The sequence below is a fragment of the Sorghum bicolor genome, chromosome 8 (genome assembly GCF_000003195.3).
Source record: "Sorghum bicolor cultivar BTx623 chromosome 8, Sorghum_bicolor_NCBIv3, whole genome shotgun sequence".
NCBI lineage: Eukaryota > Viridiplantae > Streptophyta > Magnoliopsida > Poales > Poaceae > Sorghum > Sorghum bicolor.
Window position 1 is genome coordinate 59,203,236 of NC_012877.2, and position 25,481 is coordinate 59,228,716.

Genomic DNA, 25,481 nt, shown 5'->3' on the forward strand with positions numbered 1-25,481 from the left:
AAAACCCAAGCAAAGCAAGCAGCAGCAAGCCTCTCTCCCTCCCCTGCCACACTTCGCCGGCGCCACCACCACCGCCACAGCACCACTCGGGCGAGCCGCCAACCGTCAGCCACAGGATGGATCTGCTGAACGCTGAGCAGATCTCGGAGTTCCGCGAGGCGTTCGCGTTCTTCGACAAGGACGGCGACGGGTGCATCACGGTGGAGGAGCTGGCGACGGTGATGGGGTCGCTGCAGGGGCACCGCCCCAGCGAGGACGAGCTGGGCGAGATGATCCGCGACGCCGACGCCGACGGCAACGGCACCATCGACTTCCCCGAGTTCCTGGCCCTCATGGCGCGCAAGACCGCCGCGTCGTCCGCGGCGTCCGGCGCCGGGGGAGGCGATGGGGACTACGACCCCGACGAGGAGCTCCGCGAGGCGTTCAAGGTGTTCGACAAGGACCAGAACGGGTACATCTCCGCCACCGAGCTCCGCCACGTCATGATCAACCTCGGCGAGAAGCTCACCGACGAGGAGGTCGAGCAGATGATCCGCGAGGCTGACCTTGACGGCGACGGCCAGGTCAACTACGATGAGTTCGTCAGGATGATGATGCTTTCCGATGGCGCCGGCCACGCCGGTGCCGGAGCCGGTCACCACCAATGAACCTGTCCGTCCGTGCGTCTCTCCGCCGTGTAGCTACCAGGCTAGCATTTCCCATCCATCCATCTCCATTTTCTCCGATGGAGTGGCGGATGATCCCTGCATTCATCTCTTTTCTGCACTTCTGCTTCGTTTCTTTTTTTTTCACCCAAAAAAGATTAGTATCCGTCTCTGTACTGTAATGTAACTGATCAAATATTCAACCAACAATTGAATTTAATTATTGAATGAATTCGTCAAAGGACGACGAACCATGGATAAACAAGATCGTACGTATATACCATCTTCATTCAAAAATCAAAACTGCATCGCTGAATTTGATTTGGGATTTGGTTTGACCCACCCACCGACAGACAGATGATGCCAGTTGGAAAAGGGCTTTATTTTTTGTTTTGTGAAATCCCCGGCGGCTCTCCTCTCCTGAAGTAGGACCTGCAAAAAAAAAATTTACCATACCATGGCTGTGGTTGTTGAAGGTGATGTAAACACAGGTCATGTGACCATGAGTCAGTGAGAACCGTGAGATCATTCTTGTGGACTTTTTCACACGTTTATTTATTTACCCACCACAAAACAAAGTTACACATGCACTCCTCTGCCTGATGGTGTGCTTTCAGAATTCAGATGCATGTCAACTGAGGCTAATTGGAAATTACACAAGTAAATGCATGGTGGTGGTACTCTGTTTTTCTTCCTTCTGCGGAGGCAGCAAACTCTGGTTCACTCCTTGGGGACTTTTGACGAGAAATTGTTACTCCGACTAGAGAGGCAGGCAGTTTTCAACCAAATTTCTGATGCACGCTGTGGTACTGGTAGCATACTGATTGAATATGGGAGTGTGCTTGTAGTAGATGACATGATAAAATGCAGTCAGCATTACGGGTGTAAAATGGCGGCACTCTGTTTTCTACCTTTTGGTCCAGACAACAGATATAGACTCGAATTTGACGAGAAATTGTTAACCTGGCTAGAGGCAAATTCCAACCACATTTTCTGACAATGGCCAAGCTTTGTATTAGACGAACAGGTGACCATCTAGTTTTTTTTTTTTAAAAGTAAACTAGGCCTAAAACTAGGTACAGCTAGGTAGAGTGTTTCACTGTTTCAATTGACGCATAATCACAAGGGTGTGAAGGGTCACCACTGCTGGCCAAGCTTTGCTGCTGCAACTGAACTTTTGTTCCCGTTTGCGTGCAATCAGGCCATGGAGAGAACTGCTTGGTCTGCATCCGTGATGCGTCCAGCTGCAGCTGCTTTCGCTCTCTCAAGAACGCGTCCACGCGTTTGCACACGCACCGCGCCAGCCAGGTCCGTATTCCGTGAGCCTGCAGGCTTGGAGGGATGTTCTGCATTGCATTGCAACGGGTAGGCAAAATTTGCATTCCAGGCGAGAAAGTAAAAATTTGCCTCGGACATGCCCTGCTGCTGCGAGCCCCAAGTTTCGCTTTGAGATTTGTGTTTGTTGGGCGCGATTCTCAGTGCCAAATATATGGTTCACAACAGCAAGAGTATGCGTTCTCAAGGGCAAAAATTTATGTGTTCCATTTTAGGCAACCAATCAAGCTGTGGTTGTATCTGGCTGGTCTAGGTAAGGTAAATCTAGGAAACCAGCCATGCCTAACAACATCTTCGACAGGCTCTTTGGATCCATAGAACTAACAACTAGTTGACTAATTTTTAATCCTTAAAATTTCCAAATAGACAGACTAATTGCTAGTCTACTAGTCATAGAGTAATTCACTAATCTACTTAGAAGCTAATAGGACTAGTTGTTAATCCTAATTCATCGGCCTGTTTGGATTCCTATTATGGCTGGCTAGCTGCACTAGGCCCAGCACCGTGGCGCCCATGCTGGCTGGATGGGTGGCTACGACTTGGTGGACCGGACCGTGTCTCCCCTGCCCGGCCCAGGTCTCATGCAGTCTGCATAGGACACTACACTGCATGCTCTCATCGGTCATCGTCCAGGTCAACGATCCACGTATTGACTTGTCAAAGTCTGTTTAGTTTCTAAAAAGAATTTAAGATTTCTCGTTATATCGAATATTTGAACATATATATAGATAAAAAATAATTAATTATGTATTTTGTTTATAATTTATGAGACGAATTTTTTGAGCCTAATTAGTCTATGGTTGAACAAGAAAATTACCAAATACAAATAAAAGTCTAAAGTAGTCAAACCTAAGAATTTTTGCAAACTAAACAAATGTGCATCGAGGTCTCTCTATGTGGGTTCAGTGCATTATTGACAAATAAAATAAAGGTATTAATGAAGAATAAAGGGATTAATGAGTTTATTGAGTAATGAACATGTTATGCCCTAAGAAAATAAAAAGGTGACCGATGCCCCGTTGCCCCCTCGAAAGGAAATAGTCTTATGGATCTACGAATAGGATTTAGTTCCTCTTATTTTCAAAAGCGGGTTTATGCATGTCATTCTATTGACAAATTTATAGTCTGGTAGGTGCCTTTGTGCTAAATCTCATTAGTTAACCGAACCAAGAGAGAGATAAATGACACAAGGATGCTTGGGAAACTTAGTATAACTTGTTAGGATGTATTGGTGTGTTGGGTAGTACGTAGTATGTAGTATGTTGAAACATCCACTGACATCTGTAAGCTATGCTCTTTCTATATCACTTTCCTACTATCAAACTCAAGTCCCTGTAGTCATAACAAGGCTATAGGGTTTAGACAAATGCTGAGAAGCCCAAATGGACAAGCCGAAGCAAGAACAAGTCAAGAAACACACTAGAGAACCTCCAAGATAATTTTGAGTTTGTAGCACCGGCGGAAGTTCTGAGTTCGCATGCGGAAGTTTTGCTCTAGCTATTTTCAGCAGACAACCAGAAAGGAAAAAGGCAAAAGTTAGTCAAACAAAGTCCAAATGACCTAAAATTTTGCGATATCTTCCTTAGGATATTTTGAATGTGTTCATAAGATTTCACCTCCAAAAGATCAAAGCTTGGATGGCAGACTGGAAAACAAGCTCTCAAGTCGAGGTTTTGGTAATTTTATATTGCAATGGAGAAGATGGGGGTGCTCGTGGGAAATCTGGTTGAGGCAAAGACCAAGCATGGCCCCAAGACCTCATGGCACCTAGGAAGCACAAGAAATCAACCCAAAAAGCTCAGCACAAATAATATACTCAAGAGATTCACCAAAAGGGAGCAAAAAAGAGAGGTCTCGGGGACTTGGAACAAGGTAGATCGAAGTTGGACTTCGTACCATGGTTTGCACGAGGTTCCAAGGTTCCCAAACCCTCAGAAAAATGTGCCAAAATATTAGCCATTGTATCTAAAATCTCCCAAAAATGACCATGAAATTTACCAAAAAAATAAATAAAAACCAAAGGCGGGAAGAGATGTGCTCGAGATTTAATTCTTATTTATATGGATTTTAGTAGAAATGTTGTCAAAATTTGCAAAAGTTGTCAAGATTTACAATGGTTAAATTATGCCTAACCCCTGCCAAATTTACCGAACCTTTGATCTGGAAATAAGGGTAAAGGCACGAAGTCTGCAATAAAATTAGGGCAAAATCACATGGACAAACTTGCTATTTCATCCAAAAGTAGACACTGTGAACGAGATTTGACATAATAGGGGCAAAGTCTTCCTTCAGTTTGGAATCATATGGGTAAAATCATAAACTTTAAGTTCGACTAACTTTATATAAAAGAGCCAATTTCTAGAATCCGTGCTAGTCAATTTTTTTAAAGTTTAACTAACTTTATAGAAAAAAGTAGCAACATCTATGATATAAAATGTGCATCTAAATATATTCTATGATAAATCTAATGATACTAATTTAATACGATAAACCTTAGTATTTTAAAAAAAAATTGATAAAAAGTTTGACTTAAAATAACTTTAGAAATTGATTCTTTTGTGAGCAGAGATAGTTAGTAGAATATATACTTGACTTTGGACAGCTTCTACTCTAGGTTAGATTGTGGAATTTATGCACGGGTCCATGGATAGTTCACGGTAGTTTGACACTATGCTCCTGGACCGAAGGCCGCTGAAGCTATCTCTATGCCCCCATGGTGATGGCTGGCAGGCTACACTATGGGTGTGTTTGGTTTGTTGGTTCATTATAGCCTGGCCAGAAATCTTAGCCAGGGCACCACAAGTTTGTTTTCCGGGAGCCAAGAGGCGTTTGTTTGGTTGCTTGCGCTGTTGAGCCTGGCTAGGATGAGCTCGTGTTTGGTTTGCTATACAAAGGGTATAGAGTCACCTCTTCCTTCAACGGGTAAGTCTACCTCCTCTCAGTCATTTCATCAAACGCCTAGAGCTTGTACGTTTTTCATGGCCGACACCGGGAGCTTATCCGGCCGGTTGCACGTGCAGCACCTGGAGTTGGCCATGGCGGACTCCGAAAGGGAGCCACGCCCCTGCTGTCGAGCGAGCGAGGAGGGGTAGAGGGACGAGGGGCATGGGGGAGTAACGCTGGGACCTTGCTGCGAGCATAGAGGAGGAGGAGGAGGAGCTCATTGGAGTCATTCGGCCGGAGTCACCGGATCTGAAGGAGGTGGAGGAGGAGCTCACTGGACTCATTCGGCTGCGAGCATGGAGTCACCGGATCTGGGGGAGGTGGTGGAGGAGGAGCTCGTCGGAGTTGAGGATTCCATCCGCGCCACTGTTGAGGCCGCCAACGCCGTCTCTGTGCCCCTCCTCGGTGCCTCCACCTCCCCACCACGCACACCGAACGAAGGAGTGGATCTACGCCGCGCTAGTTCCTTCATCGAGGAGACGGTGTGGAGAAACGGAAGGGCACCGACGGGAGTTGGGGTCGCCAACGCCGTCTCCATGCCCCTCGAGTTGAGGAGCACTTGCATGGATGAGCATTGGAGGTGCACCGGCGGGAGGAAGGGAACGACGGGACACGACGTGGTCAACTCACAACCACGAGCTCTGGAAAAACGTCTAACTCTTCCGTTTTTCTTAAGCCAGGCTAAAAATCTCTTGAGTGACTTGCTGAAGCCTGGCTAAAGGGTCTGTTCAATCAATCAAAAACCCTGTACAGGCCCAGCACCACCGTGGCACCGCGCACATGTGGGTGGCTGCGACTACGACTTGGTGGACCGGACCGTGTCTCCCCTGGCCGGCCGTCCGTCCGGCCCAGGTCTGCATGCAGTCTGCTTACGGCACTGCACTGCACTGCATGCTCTCAGTCTGTTCGCTGTCACGCTATGGTAGTAGTACGGAGTACGTGTAGTCTCAAAATTTTTTGCAAAATTTGTTAGATTTTCAGTCACATCGAATTTTTAAATGCACAAATAAAATATTAAATATAAAAAAAAAAACTAATTGCACAGTTTAGTCGGAATTAACGAGACGAGTCTTTTAAACCTAGTTAGTCCATAATTAGACAATATTTGTCAAATATAAACAAAAATGCTACATTATCGATTTCGCAAAAACTAAAACGATCCACGTACTTCAGCGGCCGGCAGCATCCGCGTATTGACTTGTCAAAGTCAGCGAGACGTATATCTCTTCAGCTCAAGAAAATAACTATAAGACCTTGTCTAGTTTCACTCAAAATCAAAAAAACTTTTTAAGATTCTCCAATACATCGAATCTTGTAGCATATGCATAAAATATTAAATATAAATAAAAAATAACTAATTATACAGTTTATCTATAATTTACGAGACAATTTTTTTAAACTTAATTAATTTATAGTTAGACAATAATTATTAAATACAAATAAAAGTGCTACAGTATCAAAAACTTTTAACCTAAATAAGGGTATAGGTACGTACGTGATGGTAAATTAAAGTATATATCTTTGCATTGTAAAATGCATGTAGAACTATTCTAGAACACTTTTTGACAAAACCGTGCAACACCTTTGACTGCACTTACTGATGACTGCTGGTTGCTAGTCAGATCAGAGGAGAGTCGTAGTCGCCCGATCCGTGTCTCACGCACGCAGAAGCGAGAAGGCATGCATGCAATGGAGTCTCCCCTGATGACCCTTTCCTAGCTTCCAGAGCTTGCTTGTGTTCATTCATCATACGATAAAACAACACTCTCGGAGTCAGGAAACGATTGATGAACACGCGTGCATGAGTCAAAGATGGTACATTTTTCACGCGTGTGCTTTCATCAGGGAAAAAGAAGGAGACCATGTTCATATGCAGTCGCATATATACACTTGTGGTACTTAAGGTCTTCGGTTATCAATTAAGTACCTCGATTAGAACAAGTTTAATTTCTTCAGAGTTTTCTTTTTCTTCCTCCAGAACACGCACGCACGTCAGATGGACTGGCTGGCGTCGGTAATTTCGAACGAGTTTGCCTTGTTTATTAGTTCAAAAAAATTTTGTAAAATTTTTCAGATTCTTCGTCACATCGAATTGACAGCACATGTATAAAGTATTAAATATAAATAAAAAATAACTAATTGCACAGACAAATAAAAGGCGAATCTTTTGAGTCTAGTTAGTTTATGATTAAACAATATTTGTCAAATACGAACAAAACTGCTATAGTGACTATTTTGCAAACATTTTGGAACTAAACACGGCCTTGTTCACTTCCCGAAATGGAAAAAAAGGGTACCGTAGCACTTTCATTTTATTTGGTAATTATTGTTTAATCATGAACTAATTAGGCTCAAAAGATTTGTCTCGTCATTTACAGTTAAACTGTGTAATTAGTTATGTTTTTTATTTATATTTAATAATCTATGCATGTGTCGGAAGATTTGAGGTGACGGAAAATCTTAAAAACTTTTTGGTTTTAATTAGGCGGAACTGAACGAGGCGTACGTACCCGGTATACACTTTGCCGAGCAGTATAGCTAGCTAGCTGTAGGTGTACACATCGATCTCCGACAAGTACATAACGTTCTGCAGCAGAGAGATCTACTACGTGAGTCGATGAACAGAACAGCAGGCAGCAGTGCCTCACATCTCCGCCGATCCATCCCATGTCACATCGCATCTCATGCATCGGCAATTCGGCATGCATGCAGTCGGCGCACCGCGGCTGGCCGGCCGGATGCCCGCCGGCGGCGCCGGATCACTCACGTAGTACTAGCATGCAAGGTAGTATACAATGTTAGGATGATCTCTCGCTGCTTGGGCCTAATCCGGCTTTGACTCGCGTTTGAGCTCAACCTATTTATAACCTCTATTATCCTGCGCTATATAAAGAGATTGAGGACCGACAGACTTTTTTCACGAGGTTTATCATAATAACCCTAACCTCGTTTTACAGAGGGTGTGCAGCCAGTGACGGAAAAGCATCGTCTCTACTTCTGCCCCCGTCAGGACTACATTGCATCACCCTCTTCTCCGAACGCCGCTGGCTGTGCGCAGATCCACAACGCTCTATGGCGGCATGCATCTGATGGTCTGTAATACCACCACTACCAAACCTCTCCCCATTTATTTCTCTCAGTAGATCTTGTACTAGGTCTAATGGAGTGGTTAATTTATACCCCACTGGTTATACTATGCTAGATCATATCGATCCTATAACCTAACATACAAGTCCTAGACGACGTGACGTGACGACGGCAACGGCCGCGCCGCGCCGAGCCGATCGAGCTACACCGGCTACAGTACTAGTGGTAGTGGATATAGGATGAGAATGTGGCAATTCGATGGCTACGCGTGGGTAACGCTACTATCGTCAGTAGCTAGCTAGGCTGGTGCGGGCATGCTGGCTGGCTGATGCACGCAGCAGCAGCAGCACACAGTGCAGTGGCTACGGGTCGAGTAGAACTCGCTTTCAGACAGTTGCAAGACCAGACGCCGCATGCAGTACTCCTACACCCATACGAGTAGCTAGCTAGCCTTCTACAGTACTTTACTAGCTAGCTAGCTTGATCAGGAGGAGTGGATCAGGCAGGTCCACCACCATTGCCAATTTGCCACATGCTCCATCAGAGAAACACAGAGCCAGGGTCTCTCTCTGGAGCGAGACGACGGGAGCTCTCTTCTTGCCTGCATCGGCACACACACACACACACGTACCGTACGCTGTTGTTGTTCGGTCAGGGGATTTATTACAAGAGAGCGATACGACCATCGATCCACCAGCTAGCCGGCGACAGGTTTTCCAGATACCGCAATGGCCTGCGCGGCGACTCTCTCAAGCATGGACTGGAGACGATTGCTCTTGCAGCTGGGCTGGTACGACCATCGCCGTCGTCGTCTGAAATCCTGCAGGACGCAGCTAGCGCGCGCGGCATGCAGAGCAACGCAACAGCGATGCCCCGGCCCCGCTCCCAATTAACGTAAACGCTGTCGCAGCAGCAGCAGCGATATCTGATGCAGAGCTCATCAGAAAAACCTGCCAGTGCCTGCAGCCTCTCGTTCTCGATCGGGTCATCCCTCAATTCGTCGTTCTTGCTTTGCTGACAAGTGATCGAGAACGTACTCATGTGAATTGATCGTTAATTACTCCGAGACGTACGTATGACGATGTGTTTAACTTCTTTCTGATATCTTGCTTGCTTTTCTGCGAGCTCTGAATTATTGTGATCGGAGATCTGAACATCTATTACATGTAGCTACTAGCTACAGTTAGCTGTGGCATTGGTTCGACCATCGAGCCACAGAGAGCTTCACGATCGAACGATGACTGCCGATCGACTGCATCTGCATGCTTCTTCCGTTCTTCAGAAAACGACCACCGTATGGACTTATGGGCACGCACGCAGCTTTAGACTTGCTACCTTCGTCCATGTGCAGGCAAGGCAAGGATATGATGGACGACATTGCACATCGACGCCCACGCATGCTTCTGCTAGCTAGTTGCATTTTTTTATTCCAACTAGTGTAGTATCATTGTACATACACGCGTGCTCGTATAAAGTTTCACATACTACTATACTATACATTTATAGGTATTTTTATATGCTTGCGTAATTTGATGAGTGCGTGGATGAAATGCAACAAAGGTAGGAGTAGAGCTAGCAAAGTTCAAGGACTCAAGGGGACAAGTAGCTGGAGGCTCTCGCAGCCATGCATGGCTTTTGCTTCTCATCTCATGCATGCGGGCAAAGCAAAGAAGCGCGCCGGCCGGACGCTGCATTTCCATGCATGCCTGCCATTGGGCAATGGGCAATGGCATGCACGCGGCTTGCTGGACCACACTCTCTCATGCAATGTTTAGAGAGAATTGACACCGTAAGGGTGTGTTTAGATCCAAAATCTTTTTGATTTTGATATTATACCATTTTTATTTGTATTTGATAAACATTGTTCAATCATGGACTAATTAGACTTAAAAGATTTGTCGATTCGTCTCGCGATTTAAAGGTAACTGTTCAATTAGTTTTTTAATCTATTTTTAATGCTATATGCATGTGTCGTAAGATTCGATGTGACGATGAATCTTATAAACTTTTGAGTATTTGAGTGCATTGGGAATATATACAATGTATTGATTGTTTATTTAGGTAGGTGTTTCTTTTCAGCAGAAAGGGCAGTTCTAACTGCCATAGACTTGCAGGTGACAAGCTTTACCAATGTGTAGTAATGGCGTGCACATCAGTGTGGGTGTGGCTGCTTGTTGCAGTGAGCTAGACGAAGAAGGACCACCCTGCAATATATAGAGGGGTCCTGGACCTGGAGCTTGGTGAAGGGTGGTGGTTACATTGCTACTACAAGCATGTGTGGTCTGTGGACTGGACTTGCTGTGGTGCCTCAATGCATGCATGGAAAGCAAGGATGCATGCAAAGCAAAAGTTTTTCAACTGCGTGCTAGCTACCCAGCTACGCAGGTTCGTCCTTTTAATTTCCTTGTAGGCTTTCCTGGGTGTGTGTGTGTGTACTGCTCCATTTCCAGGAAGAGAATCCTTGCCAGTTATGAACAGCTTCCCCTGCAAACGCCTTGAGCTTGATGTGACCTCTCATCTGTAGCTATTCGATCTGCACGTCGACACACAACATGCTGGGGGCCGGCGGTGTCACATCTTTTTAATTTGATCCCTTTCTGACCAATTCAGAGGTGTTGGTTTTGGATTGCTGGTTCATACTTCTCTCTCTGCAGATATAACTTTGTAATTTCATGGTACGTAATGAAATTTTGGGTATACTGTTTTTGAAAAAAAAAAAATCACAGATTGCACTATTAATCTACTCAATATTTATACATGTATGGTTTAGTACACAAACGATGAGTCTATAAATTCGTATATTATTTCACGCGGGTATGTAATAAATGATAATATATTGTAAACAATAGCAACAGTGGAGTAAATTAGTTGGATGAAGGTGTGCTTGCAATGTAACCATGTGGTTGCATAGATTTTTCTTTTACATTTTCAAAAGGGAGTGGGGGGTTGTGCTTTGGAAATGCGAGGCAGGAGAGGGTATCTTTGGAAATTGCTGCGGAACGAGATCCTCTGCAGTCGACCTGGCTGACTGCTCTCTACAGTCGAGGGATCTACACCGTCCGCTCCATCTATCTGACGACGGACGGTCCTCGTCTAGAGGCTCGAGCCCAAGTAGGCCTATGCAGTATGGGACTCGGCCGGTCCTGTCTGCCGCCGTCGCCACTCGAACCTTCCCCGTCTCTCCAGCGAGCACATGCATCTCACCGACGAGCAGGAAAGCCACATGACACCAACTGCCACAGCCGCCTGCCTCGCGAACCTGTGACGGTGGCCGCGGCTTCCACACCCGTCGTCCAGATCCTGTGCGGTGCGGCCGGAGAGGAACAGGAGCGCGTGAGCTTGCTTCCTCCCGCGCGCGCGCCGTCGCTGCGACGCCGCCCTACACCACCGGCCTCCCGCATCGCATGCCACAGTTGCTGCCCACGAGAACCTAGCTTGCTCGTGCATGACCACCCGGCCCCGCCTACAGAGCTTGTGGCCGCATCGTCCCGACTCGCCATGGCCAGGGAGCTCGCGCATGCTGGCAGGCGTTGCTGCACGCAGAGCTCGTAGCTGCCCTGCCCCGGTACCTGCATTGCATGGTCCCCGGCACGTGCGCGTAGGGAGCTCGCAGACACCGTGTCCCGGCACCATCAACTCGGGGGCTACATCTTCGGTTCTTCACCAAAGCCTCCGTTGGAGGAGCACTCCATGGACGACTCGTTCCTTCAACTCCGCCAGCGTCTTTCTCGTGCATAGCCTATATCGTACAGCCTGCTAGACTCAGGACCGTGAGATGGCCTTTGAATGGAGCGGACGGCGTAGATCGCTCGACGACTGCACTGAGCAGTCAGCCAGGTCGACTGCAGAGGATCAGAGGACGCTGCGTGTACTTGGACGTCCTAACCGCTTGGTCTAGGAGCTGTTTGTGTAATTTGTATATATAAGAGAACTCAATAGTTGGTCTAGGAGCTGTTCGCGTAATTTGTATAAGAGAACTCAATAGTTATTGGCAGTGTCGTCGGAGCCAGGAATTACATATAAGAGGGCCAACCAAAAAAATCCAACTTGTCAAAACTAAGCATAATCGGCGACCGCCTAGCTTGATTTATCGACTTGAAGTAGATGCTCGCATTTTCTATATGTATTTTAGGATCAAATATGTTATTTTTTCGGTGGTAAACGTCACACCCTTAATAGAAAAAATGTTTGAGATGATTTTGTAAACCAGCTTGAGTGACGCGTCTCTATTTTTCTAAGGTGTTTCTTAGTATTATCTAGTTATGTTTTGTATTCCCTCCATCCCAAATTATAAATCATTCTAAGAATTTTGGAGAATCAAAGTAAAAAGAATCACAAAGATTTATACCATTAAATAGGTATACTGCGAAAATATAATTAATAAAGAACCTAGTGGTACTTAGTTGATATCATAAGTATTACTATCTTATTGTATAAATTTGGTCAAATTTAGGATGCTTGGACTCTCTAAAATTCATAGAATGACTTATAATTTAGAATGGAGGGAGTACGATTTTACTATCTAAAGGATACTGATAAGTATATATAAGAAAAATTGTTATATTTTTTCTTAATATAAATAAAAATCATAAATTTATACTAATAAAATGTTTGTTGACACATGTTAGGGGGGCCACGGCCCCTGCGAGCCCCCCCTTGGCTCCGCCACTGGTTATTGGATAGACTTCTCAAATTTAATCCGACTTGTAAAAGAAATCAAAGGAGTGGTATCTAGAGTAAAATGCATGAATAGCCCATTAACTTGTGAGGGTGTACCAATTTGGTCCATCAACTTTAAAAGTGCATTTTTTGTTCTAAAACTTTGATTAATGGTGCATAAAGAGTTCATACGAGAGGGACCAGTCTTTTAAGCAAGGTTGACGAACTGATTGATCCAATTACTAGGGATGGGACATTCTGATTTGGAATACAATTTTTTTCAGGAAATGATTCGGGATACGTTCTAGGAAGAGGATGCACAATTACTTTTACGGTAATACTTTGACACAGACGTCCGGCCGATTCCGGACGTGGCACCAGCTCACTCGACCTTCCATCGCTCGCTTTTATCTGCATGTGGCTCTCCTCCACTCATCTCAAAATATCTCCGCCTTCTACTACTTGCTTCCTCATCCCCCCCCCCCTCTCTCTCTCTCTCTCCCTCAAAAATCAACTGCAGCCTTCCTCCACCCAACCTGTCCAGGAGACACCAACCTGTGCGCCGCGCTCCCCCATCTCTCTCCTTAGCCGGAGCTCGAGCACGCAGCAGGGGATCCATGGAGGCGGCGTCCTCTACCTATCCTGAGCCCGACGTGCCTCCTCCACCCTGGCGCGTCGTCCCCCACCTTCTCCCACCTCGACGGCGGCCATGGTGGCCTTCCCGTGGTGGATCCATTGAGCACTAGTTTCCCTGTGTTGGATCCATGGAGCATTGCCCTTCCCGTGGTGGATCCATGGAGCACAACACAGATCCAGCAACGTGGTGATCTCCTCCACCTAGCAGGCGACGACAGCCTATCCCTCATCCCATCCATGGAGAGCGGCTCGATCTGCACCCTGACGGTGCCTCCAACCCATGTCCTTCCCCTCTTTCCTTTATCTTGCGTCTGTAGTAGCTTTTGCGGTGTTGCAACAATCTATTTGAGATGTTTCAGTTGTTGTTCTTTTATTATTGCAATAATATGTTTTTTTGTGTTTCAACTTCTTCATCTTAATATATGCAGTAGTACTGCTTTTTTTAGATGTTGAAGTATGTTTCAGTTACTTCAATCTCATGTTGTAGTAGTTGTTTTATGTTGTTGCAATAATTTATTCGGTGTTGTTGCAATAACATATTCACGATGTTTAACTGGTTTAACTTATTTGTTGCAACGGTTTATTTGGTGTTGTCACAATAAGATGTTCATGGTGTTTCAACTGGTTTAACTTATTTGTTGTAGCAGTTTTGTTCGGTGTTGTTGATGTTTGAGTCGTTTCATCCTATTGGTGTAGCAGTAAGCGAGGAAAGGGGCTAGGGGATATGGCGGCAAGCTAAGGACAGTCAGAGGTGCTGGGGCCGATGAGGTTGGGGGTGGTGTGTAACACCCTAAAAATTGTTTTCTGGGAAATAGAGCTAAAATGATTTAATTTTGTATTTTTTGTGCTCATGGAACATAGGAAAAATAATATTTTTCATTTAATTAAAATTTATCATAGGATGTAGCAATATTTTTGTGCACTCATGCTCCTGCATTTCATTTATTGTGCTGAGTAGTTTTACTAAAGTTCAAAAATAATTCAAAGTGATTTTTAAAATGGTTTTGAAAATGGTTTTCAACTTGTCTTGGAATTGGTTTTGGAATAAAAGAAAGGAAAATAAAATAATAAAATATTTTATTTTATCTCACGCTCAAGCCCATGATCTCAATGATCAATGTCTTTATTTACTAATGGGCTTTAATAATTAATTAGGCCTATTAGTAAAGATGAAGGTTGCAAATCAATTAGTACCATATCGCTAGTTGATGTGGAGGTGGGGAGTTTTTCTCCCTATATATATGTACCAACCCCTTAGGCAAAGCACATCAAAGACTATCATATGGGAAGCCTCTAATTTGAGAATTCCTAAGGTAGTAAAATAAAATTTATATTTTCTTCTCTACAATGTGATCGTCATCGTCTCGCCTATACACGACATCTACGAACGGTCGGCTGCTCTGGCGTTGTTGTAGCTCCAAGAAAGCGTCACTGCCGGTGAACCTACTCCCTGTCCACCAACGTAAGCCCCAATCACTTTGTCTTTCAGTTTGAAAAACACAAACAGCTCGGTTTTAATTAAAAATACGTTTTCACTATTTACAGAATTGCCACTGACTTTCTTTTGGCCATAAAATATTCATCTTAACTCCGTTTTGACCCATTCAAATTGCCTTGGATTCGTAATCACAAGATCTACATGTTAGTAATATTGTTTCTCAGTTTGAAACCTTTGAATTTCGTGATCCCATTTAATTAATTATTTTTCTATATAAAATCTTAGAAAATTCATAACTTCTCCGTTTCAACTCCGATTTTCGTGATCTTTACGTCTATGAAATCGTAGTGATGCGTAGAGTCAATTTATAAACTTTTCTATACTGTTTTTATATGATTGGTGTACTGTTCTAATTGTAGTCTTGTTTGCTTCGTGTATGTTTGTCTTCGATTGTTATGTGTTGGTGATCGATGATCGAGTTTAGACGGTGAACAATTCGTGGTGAACAAGAGTACTTCAGTGATCAAGATCTGAGCCTTGGACAACTAGTGAGACCATCAGGATAAGCAAGAGCAATTGGATTAAGGCAAGCATAGCATTTGGATTTTAATTATGTGACCATGATCGTGTGACTAGATTAATGTTAAGTAATAAATGATAAACATGACTTTTTAGCCACTTGATGATTTATCTGTAAGTGATAACCGGGACAACAGTGCAACCATGAGGGCTATAATGGCTCTAGCTTTGCTCAGTATGAAGACCTTTTCTAGCTTGTTAGAGGTTACGGAGGGGCTGAACTGTTTTGGGTATAGTGCGAGCCCCTGTCCTTATGTGTATAGGCTGCGCGTCATTGTGCCATTTGGAAGGGGGTATCTATATCTGCGCACAAAGAAAACTTTGCGGCCCTAACAAGTTAGACGAACTTTTGAAAGGCTTCATAGTGATCCCTGCCGACCTTCCTTGGTAGTGGGTTAAGAGGTCGACGGGCCTCAGGCGAAAGGGTAAATCATGACTTATGGGTAAAGATGTACAACCTCTGCAGAGTGTTAAAAACTGGTATACTAGCCGTGCTCACGGTCAAGAGCGGCCTTGGGGATTCTTGCATCGACGATGATGATTCTTGTGTGTTATATATGTTCATTATTTATTATTTAATGCTCTACATTATTTATGCCACATTGATCATGAGGTTGTGGGATCTATACAATCTAGTTGCTATACTTGTGGAGTTCGACATGGACTCACTCTTGCTATTTCCCCCCATATTCAGGAAGAGTGTTAGGCTTGTGATCAACCAGTCAGTTGGATCCTGTAGAGAGAAGTTAATACCTGGAGTTTGGAGTTGTCTATCCGTTGTTTGCTATCAAAGGTTATCTCTTTTATATTATGTACATTATATAATTTATGCATTGTCTTTTGATATTACCCCTTATTTGTAGCTATATGTGACTTCTAAAACTCACATATGGTGCATATCTGGTTTTGTCCTTAAAATCGGGTATTACATGGTGGATCCCGTAAGCTGGGGGATGGGGGCAGGTTCCTTGCATAGGGAGTAGAAGCGGTTCCTTTCTTCTCCGTGCGGGGGCAGGTGGAGTCGTGTTCCATCTCTACTTTCTTTCTTTTTTCTCGATGCGGGTCGGGTGGGTATACGATATGTAAGACGCAGCGTCCGGACGCTAGCGCCTGGATCGGATGTCCGGACGCTAGCAGTACCATTAATTTTAGCCATCCCTCAAATGGCGGCATAGAGAATAGAGCAGCCTGGCATTTTGATAAGAAGTGCAACCGTAATGGAGGGGCATAGTCGTCGTCGACGTACCACACTGTTCGGCCCCGGCACGCTACCGCTGGTCATTTACCCTTGCCGAGCATACTGGACCAGATTTTACAAGGGAAGCGATAAACTTGTGATAGAAAAATAAATACAGGAGGTTTCTATAAATTTAAACATAAAACGAAAGGGTATGAACTCTTTATATATCATTATTAATCAAGATTTTAGACTTAAAAATACACATTCAAAGTTGGTGGACCAAATCGACACACCCTCATAAGTTAACGAACCATCCATACATTCTACTCTAATATCTATTATACCAAGGACTTGTGGAACTAGTTAACATCTCCCTCGTGTTCAAAATCGATGTTGTTTAGGCTTTTCAATCTGTGTCAAAATAATCCTGCAGGCCATTTGGAATACTTATTAATTCCTTAAACAGGCCTACACTGGCTGATGGAATTGCACTTGTGACCATTGAAAACTTTGTTTCTATATATAAGCACTTTGTGCTTTTGAAAAATAAATCATAACTAAAGTCCGTTTGAAATGCTGGACAGTTGGTAGTATAAAGCTTTTTACCCTTAAAAAAATCAAACAGCCATGCTAGCATCCTCTGATGAGGAGGTAACCTCAACAATATTTTTAAGGGCCAGGGCTAAAGATAGTGTTGAATGGAGGTCGCCGCAGAAAAGGTTCAGGAGGAAGAAGGTCAAAGATGAAAGCATTGGAAGCATAAACAAGCTATCATTGCATAGGCCTGCGTCTGATCCCATCGCTACGCATGCCTGCCAGGGTAAGCATGCATGCATGCATGTCTCATGCATGCACCGTTCAGCCTGTAAAAATAAGACAAATGATTTGTTTTTGTTTATTATAAGAGCTACTAGCACTGCTCTAGCTAGCTTGAATCATATATATTTATTTATAAACTCCTACCCTTTTAGCTTGCTATTGTTGAATCATATATATTTATTTATAAACTCCTACCCTTTTAGCTTGCTATTGGCAACAGGTGCTACTTACATAAACAATAATATATATTTAATTTTGGATGGAAATTTTCATAGGTGTTGTAAATAAGGTCCAAACCGTACCTAACAGGAAGTAGGGTTTTTCATTAAAAAGGAAATAAAGAAAAATAAAGAATATAAATAGGTGCTCGAATTCAAACCGAGGGAGGACTTCAACTTAACTAGATGACCATAACTCCCACCCACTTTATCCTACATGAATGATTGGGTTCATGACCTCAACTCTCAGCCAATTAAGCCCTACGGTAAACTTTAACTCCAATCACATCGAATATTTAGACGCATATTTTACGAAACTAAAAACACAGCTAAAGAATAATTTGCGAAACGAATCTTGAGCCTAACTAGTCCATAATTGCATTGGACACTAACTAATTGTCGAATGAAATAAAAAAGGTACTATTAAACTTTAACACCTCTCTAGTTGTCGTAGCCTCACTTTCTATATTGAGTATAGTAAGAAACAATGATTGTGGGTATGATCATACACATGTCATTTTATTAAAATAATATACCACGTTTGGATTCTTGGGATTGAAATTCATTCTAATACTCTTAATTTAGACATATATTAAGTAAGCTAATATGATCATATGTGAAATCTATTTGTATAATATTGTTGGCCATACGAGGAAGATACTTATCTATTGTATTTTTGTTGTTTGGTAGCGAGTCGAAGATTATAGAGTACAAACATAGCATTGGTGATTTATAGAATCATTTCCATCTTTCAGCCTATAAATATGAGATAGTCCTATATATATATATATATATATATATATATATATATATATATATATATATAGGAAGTCGTGGAACTGTCAAATGCCAAGCTAAATAGCTTAGTCCATTAAATATATTCCAATATATTTTTAAAATAAAAGGATGCAAATTGCCCCTAAGTTTCATCTATTGATTCTACTTTGTGAGTAGAGGTCAAATTGTGCCATCATGGTTCATTATATGTGTCCATGATGAGATGGTGTTTCTCTACCGTTGTCCGTTGAAGATGTTAGCTGAAGAAGATACAGGAGTGTAGGACAAGAATGGGATCGAGTGTATGCGTATTCTTTAATCCAATGTCTGTCCGGGCCTCACACCCTCACCTCGTTCTGATAAAAGCTGTACTACTAGTGTTATAAATAACGAGGAGGTTGTCCTAGGTGTATGTGCCATGCACAGGGCACGCTCTCATTGCATTGTTGCTCACTCTTGATCCTGTGCATCCCTGCTATCAGGCATCGATCGATCCATCCAACTGCACTGCATTGTGCCGCATGCACCCCTGTGCTCGTCTCTCTGTCTCTGATGCAGACATATAGTGCATCTACCCTAGCTACCTAGCTAAACCTAGCCTTCTATTAACCGCAAATAAAAATAAAATATAAAGAAAAAAACTATATATACCAATACTACCAACTGGCTTCCAAAGTTGCCATGGACACTCTACTAAAAATTTTTAAGATTCCCGGTCAATCTTTGGTTACATGAAACATTAAATATAAACAAAAACAAAAATTAATTATATAGTTTATCTATAATTTGCGAGACAAATCTTTTAAGCTTAGTTAGTCTATGATTGAACAATAATTATTAAATAAAAAATTCTAAGGCCCTGTTTAGATGTAGCCAAACAACCAAAATTTTTGAAGAAATAAGCACTTTTTGGAAGAATGGATAGGTTGTAAAGATTTGGAATTTGGGACCTTGAAGCACCAAAATTGTGTAAACTTACTTAGATGCCCGTGTCTTATGTGTTGTAGACCAAAAAATTTAGGAAGCATAAAGTTTACAGCCAAAAATTTTAAGATGTAAAAATTTAGAATCTAAACAGGCCCTAAGTAGTCAAAGCCAAAAGGAGTCGCGAACTAAACAAGGCCTCACAACTCACAAGGGTTTGCACAGCCAAGGGCCAAGACACCAACCTGCCACGGATGCGTCGTCCTCTTTGCTCTATAAATACAGTCCCATGCCCATCGTCGTCCAAAAGGCAAAGGTCCAAGGGTAGCAACATGGGAGGGAGAGTTCTTATTAGCTTCATCTCGCCTTTTAGTTTTTCCTTCATTCCATGTTTTTTCTTGGCCTCCTTGTGTGTGTTTATGTTTGGTGTTCTTGCATTATTGGTGAATTGAAGGGAGACGACAGCAGCGTTGTTTCTTCCTGGATATATCTCGCTCCTATTTCCTGGATCTCTTCATGGCACCTACCTATTATTCCCAGTTTCAAGAATCTTTTTTTTTGCATTGTTTTATTTCATTCCTAGTAGCTAGTATCTTGAAATCAAAGGGTGGGACTGGGATCTATACTACCTTGTGTTATTTTTCTTGAGAGGAGTATGGAGAAGATGAAGAGAGAGTGCAGGATGCATGGTAGCTAGTTTCGTTCATCCTGAATGCAAAAACAAATGCTCTTGTGAATGAGTGAAGCTGCCAGCATGATCTAGCTTTGGTTGGCACCATTGGCAGGCGCCCACACAGTGGCCTCTTCCGTGTGTGTAGTGCCGCTCTGTACCTGCAAATCATTGTTAGATCATGCATGACAGCCTCATTTCTTCACAATTATGGGCATGTATATATGCTGATGATGTCATTTTCTTTATGACCTTTGCTTTGCTCCAACTTTGAGATCCATCTGCAGCATATGCTTTCTGCTATACTCCGTATGTGTTATTCTGCAGATCTTGGATGAACCATCGATCCCTGCATGGTGGAGAAGCATGATGAAAGGGAATGAAGAGGCAGTACATTTTGTTCTCTGCTACAACATGCCATCTGCTTGTATTGGTGAGGATTCATTGTTGCTGACTTTCCATGTTGCATACTTTATGCACAATGAAATACTAGGCAAATAGCCTAGCCTTTCTTGGTTGGAGTATTTGTATGTGAGTTCGTTCCAAGCTCATAATCATGTCTGCCAATCATATTGCCCGTAGTAAACCTCAACTAATAATAGTCTTTCTTGGTTGGAGTTTAATAGAAGAAAAGGCATATATAGAATAGTGATCCCTATCCCTCCTAGCTATAGTTTAGCTGCTAGCTGTCTCCTTGAGACTGATAGGATGTTTGATTAAAAGTCCAACAGAATCACTTGGCCAGTGGCCACAGACAGTTACCACTTAATACTTAATTAATATATGTGCTGGTGACTGATAGCTATATATAACTAATCTCTTGCTTCTGCTACTGCTACATATGATTCTGTTTTTTTAGAAACAGATGCACTATCCTTGCAGTCATATAAAGAACTTCTGTTCCTGCCTTGCCATCTAGTCTAGTACTAATTAAGAGTCTATGACAACTTCTACTGCAGCACTGTTAACTATATATGATTTGTCATAAGCATATAAAATATATATATACTACGAAATGTAGGATCGTGCATCCTTGTCCAATTTATACTGGACTTTTATATATTGGTGGCCACGTACACGTACCTAAAGAAAGGATCTCGATCTGCATAAAAGGCTACAGAAAACAGATGCAGTGCATAGGACCTAATTCCAATTTCCAAGCCCAAGCTAGCTACGCACCAAAGTGGTGGTCTTGTCACATTCTTGCTTCCAAACCAGGTCACTGTTGATGTAGGCTGGCTCATGTGCCACAGTTGCAGTTCGTTATTAACTGTACATCAGCGTGCAGATCGTGGCCGGGCGTCAGAATTCAGATCTTGGTATGTTGTGGATTCAGCCAGCGCTGAATCAAATAATCCTAGGACTTTTAGGACAAATTATCGGTTAAACCAAATGACACATTTGCTTTCACCATATTTTGAGTCTGATGGTCAGACGACATTTATTATAGGTACACATTTGATTGGTGTTTTGTGGGAGTTAATTCACGTAGAACTGCTCGGTGCTTTCCCAAAAGGAAGTGACAGCTTTTCCAAATGCCATTATTCCAAAGCCACAACGACAAATAAACTACGTTACGTTTGTCATAAAAGTTATGGCTAAAAGTATTATTCGTCCGATTAAAAGTATTATTCGTCTAATTTATTATGAGATAAAAATAGTGTTGGCTGGCGGAAAAGGTACGACTTATAAGATAAACAAATTTGTATACGTCTAGCAATTAGTTAGACCGGCCACACACGTTAAAGTGGTAATATTAATTAAATCTTTTACACTGGCTATCAATTATTTCAACAAATGATAAAAAGACAATATATAACTGTGTAGTACTTGGACACATATATTTTAGAGCAGCAATTATTACTGCATCACTGACTGCCAGTGGACCCCACCTGATGATAATATTACGTAGTACGGCATACACTAGTTCATCAGATGCGTAGCGTGGCCCATTTTGTTTCTTTTGTAATAGCTAGATATCTATAGTGTGCCATGAATCCGTGAGCAGCACGCCTCCACTCCAGTCCACTGCAGCATCACCTCCAGCTCCGAGAGGCTTATCTTCAGCTTGCAACAAACATCGTACGAAAAAAGCACAGGAAAAAGGATCGAAATACAACAAAAAAGCTTGGGAAAATGGTCGAAATACGCCGCTAGTGAGTGAGAGCAATTCCCACTTGGTCTTCTATATATCCCCATCCCCATCACTCGCTCTTGTATCTCTCTCTCTCTCTAGCTATCCACCAGGTCTTCCCCTCTCTCGCTCTCTCTCTCTCTCTCTATCTCTATCTCTATCCCCCCCTCTCTTGGATAGATGTGTAGTCTTGCTTGCTGCTCTTCCTCCATTAGACAGGGGAAGTGGTGCACCACAAGTTGGTGAAGCTGCCAGCATGATCTGATGTCTTTATATATATTAATTACCTCTGATTTCTCCCTGACTGTTATGGATCGATGAATTCAGATATGAGGGGAAGGAAGAAAGAGGAATAATGAGCATCAGGTCATGCTGTAGTTTCATCCGCTGGTGGGAGCACATCGAAAACCCTAGCTAGCTGGATTTAATTTCCATCTGTGCGCTGAATCATCAAAATTTGGCTGGGGGTCATCAGGTCAGTTCTTGTAGAATCCATTCATGCTGTACCTGGATCGGATCAGGTATATATGGTGAGATCCAAATCAGATGTGTGGATCAGATTAATTAGCTCAAGCTTGTTTCCGCCGTTGAGGTTGGTTTGTGATAATCTTCTTGTAGTTTCTTCTTTTGTGCTTTTGCTTCTCTCTTCGGTTCAGTTATGCAGTATGGAAATTTGGGGTTTTCTTTCCATGTATGATTCCTTCTTCATCTCTCTCTCTCTCTCTCTCTCTCTCTCTCTCTCAAAAGAACAATGTTTTTTTATTCAGATAAGAACATTAAATTTACACGGTGCTAGCACAGTGGTACCATCTGAAAATTCTAGTCGTTCTGAAATGCATGAATTGCTCTAATTCAACCGTGCTAATTACCTTGAGATGTTTGCAAAGTGCACTCCAATAATTTGCACATTTGAGATCCAAAATGTTACAGTACATCTCTCATCCTTGCAGTTCAGTACGTGTTACTTTAAGTTTCTTGTCTGGCCTTGTAGGTAACATCCGTCGTCATCAGCAAATGGGCCCTTGAGAATCACTGTCAAATTAATTAAGCTCTGTGTTTAATTAGCCTTGTGTAGCAGTAGAAGCCAGTTGGATGGTCCTGTTTGTGACATGGCTTATCAATTACAATGCCTGTGTGGGTTCAGTACAAACTATATATGCAGGAATATATATAATTGGGCTTTGAGAATATAGGATATACTGTTTTCATAACTGTGGCTACATGTGATTTTTTTTTCTTTGAAAGGCTGGCTACATAAGATTTCACTGTGTGATCCTGCTAACAGTGCTGATGAAAAACTGTGTCATTTATCATGCAGCAAGGCAAGCATTTATGATTACTCCTTTTTTTTTATTAAGGCATACTCCTATGTATAATACTAAAACTTGTAGGGAAATTGAGGGCAATGTATGGAATGCATCTGATGATATGATTAGACAGCAGAGAATTTCCAGCGATAATGCTTGCTTGCTTGCAAGATATGCCTACTGCACGAGTAGTACAGCTGAATGATTGGCTCTTTGCTTCAAGGGTGAAACTGCTGTCCATCTTTTCATGACCCCCTTGCATGATTGCACACACTTTTCTCCTCTTTGGGGCTTTGTACTATGTCCTCCTCTTGTTGGATATTCACTCTGCATCCAATCCATCTCCACACACACACCTCTCAAATCAAATCAAATCAAATCAAATCAAAATAGTATCTTGTTGAGGTCTTTTTCCCCCTCTGTACTTGTTCACATTTTTCTTGCAAGAAAGGACATTCTCTCTCTCTCTCTCTCTGAAATTAGCTGCAGGTTTTTGTTGTCTTGCCTAACCACCACACCATCCTCTCTGCCATGGCCGGGCATGGATCGATGAATGACCCAAGTACTCCTGCGCCGGCCTGTCTCACAGTACACAACTGCATGCATGGTCCCTTGGAAGATTCATGGGCCACACTGCACATAATACACATGCATGAATGCAAAGCTCCAAGCCCTCCTTTATGGCGATTTGGTTTCGGGGCCAGTTTGTTACGAGATGCCCACAGCCTTGTCCTTTTGCTTGTGTGTTTGTGTGCGCAGCTTTCAGAGCTAGCTAGAGGACGTACGCTTATTAGCTTGAGGGTACCGTACCAGCCCTCCTCCACATCATATCGCGTATCCAATTTCAGCAGTTTTTGGATACGTTTCTTTGGCCTTGTTTAGTTCGGTGCCGTGGGTGAACTTTTTTTTACTATAGTACTTTCGTGTCTGTATTTGATAGTTACTCCCTTCATTTATTTATCTCAATCATTTAAGCAAATTTTTTTTTCCAATTATCTCCATCATTCTGAGGTGACCGACTGTAATTATGGTCATTTCTTTGGGTGTATGTACACGTCTCTACGCAGGACTTGACCATCTTGGCTGCTCCTTAGTTGCATGTAGGTATGCATATTAATTAGGTTAATTGGATCACAATGATTTATTGAAAAGACGTGAGTCATTTATGCTCCTTGTCTTTTGTGCACAAGGCTTAAACGAATGAGACTAATGGATGGAGGGAGTATTATTCAATCATGAACTAACTAGGCTCAAAACATTCATCTCGTAAATTATATATAAATGATACAATTAATTATTTTTTATATTTAATATTCTGTTATTATACGTAAGATTTTGATGTTACGAGAAATCTCGAAAAGTTTTTGGATTTCGAGTAGGCCTATGTGATCTCGTCATCTCGTGAGTCATTTGGAGCGAGAGAGATCTTGGTGGTGGCGGTGGCGTGGAGTGGTGGCCATGCATGCAATGCAATCGTGTCGTGTGGCGCCAAAACGTTGCCGGCCGGCCGGACGGACGGACGGACGGTCAGCTTTGCTGGCTTGCCCTTTTCCTCCTCACATCCAATCCGTCCGTATATATACGCCTTGTCTTCATCCGAAACCGCCGGCGTCTTTTCTGATTTCCTTTCCGTTTTATTTGTCCACGAGTCAATGGATTTCTTGCATCATTTTTGTCCTTCTCGTTGTGGTTGGATATTGTTGTTATTATAACTTTTCTATAGAACGACTTGTAGGATATGATGATGTGTACATACAATTGAATCAAGTGTGACAAACCTAACTAACCTTTGCAATAGTTTTTTTATTGCGAGGAAACTATTTTTCTGAAGCACATACTGGATGTATAAATATAAATGGATCAACACATATACACATCTTTTTCTAGAAACATTTCTTGAAGGATTGAGCCAATAGATCTTAAATAAAATTAAAAAAGAAAACACTTCACATATTTCGAAAAACTACGTGGATGCTTACATATAGGCCTGGGCAAATTACCCGATACCCATTACCCGTACCCGAATTACCCAGACCCGGACCCGAATTACCCGAACCCGAGGTACCCGATCCTAAATTCGGATAGTGATTTTGATTACCCGGAATTAGTTTGGCTAATTCGGGTAATATCT

The 25,481-nt window shown here is 42.6% G+C and overlaps 1 protein-coding gene and 1 long non-coding RNA gene across 4 annotated transcripts; both read left to right on the forward strand.

The window, feature by feature from the left end:
• Positions 1–909, forward strand: LOC8070116 (calmodulin-like protein 5). Its single transcript, XM_002442439.2, has one exon. It carries the CDS (start codon positions 117–119, stop codon positions 645–647), a length of 531 nt encoding a protein of 176 aa, XP_002442484.1. The 5' UTR covers positions 1–116; the 3' UTR covers positions 648–909.
• On the forward strand, positions 19,612–23,382 carry LOC110437662. Of its 3 annotated transcripts, none has more exons than XR_002455564.1 (2): positions 19,612–20,342; positions 22,371–23,382. It is a non-coding gene; the product is annotated as an uncharacterized LOC110437662 (long non-coding RNA). The 3 variants fall into 3 exon arrangements; XR_002455566.1 differs by lacking the exon at positions 19,612–20,342 and adding an exon at positions 21,774–22,065; XR_002455565.1 differs by lacking the exon at positions 19,612–20,342 and adding an exon at positions 22,066–22,156.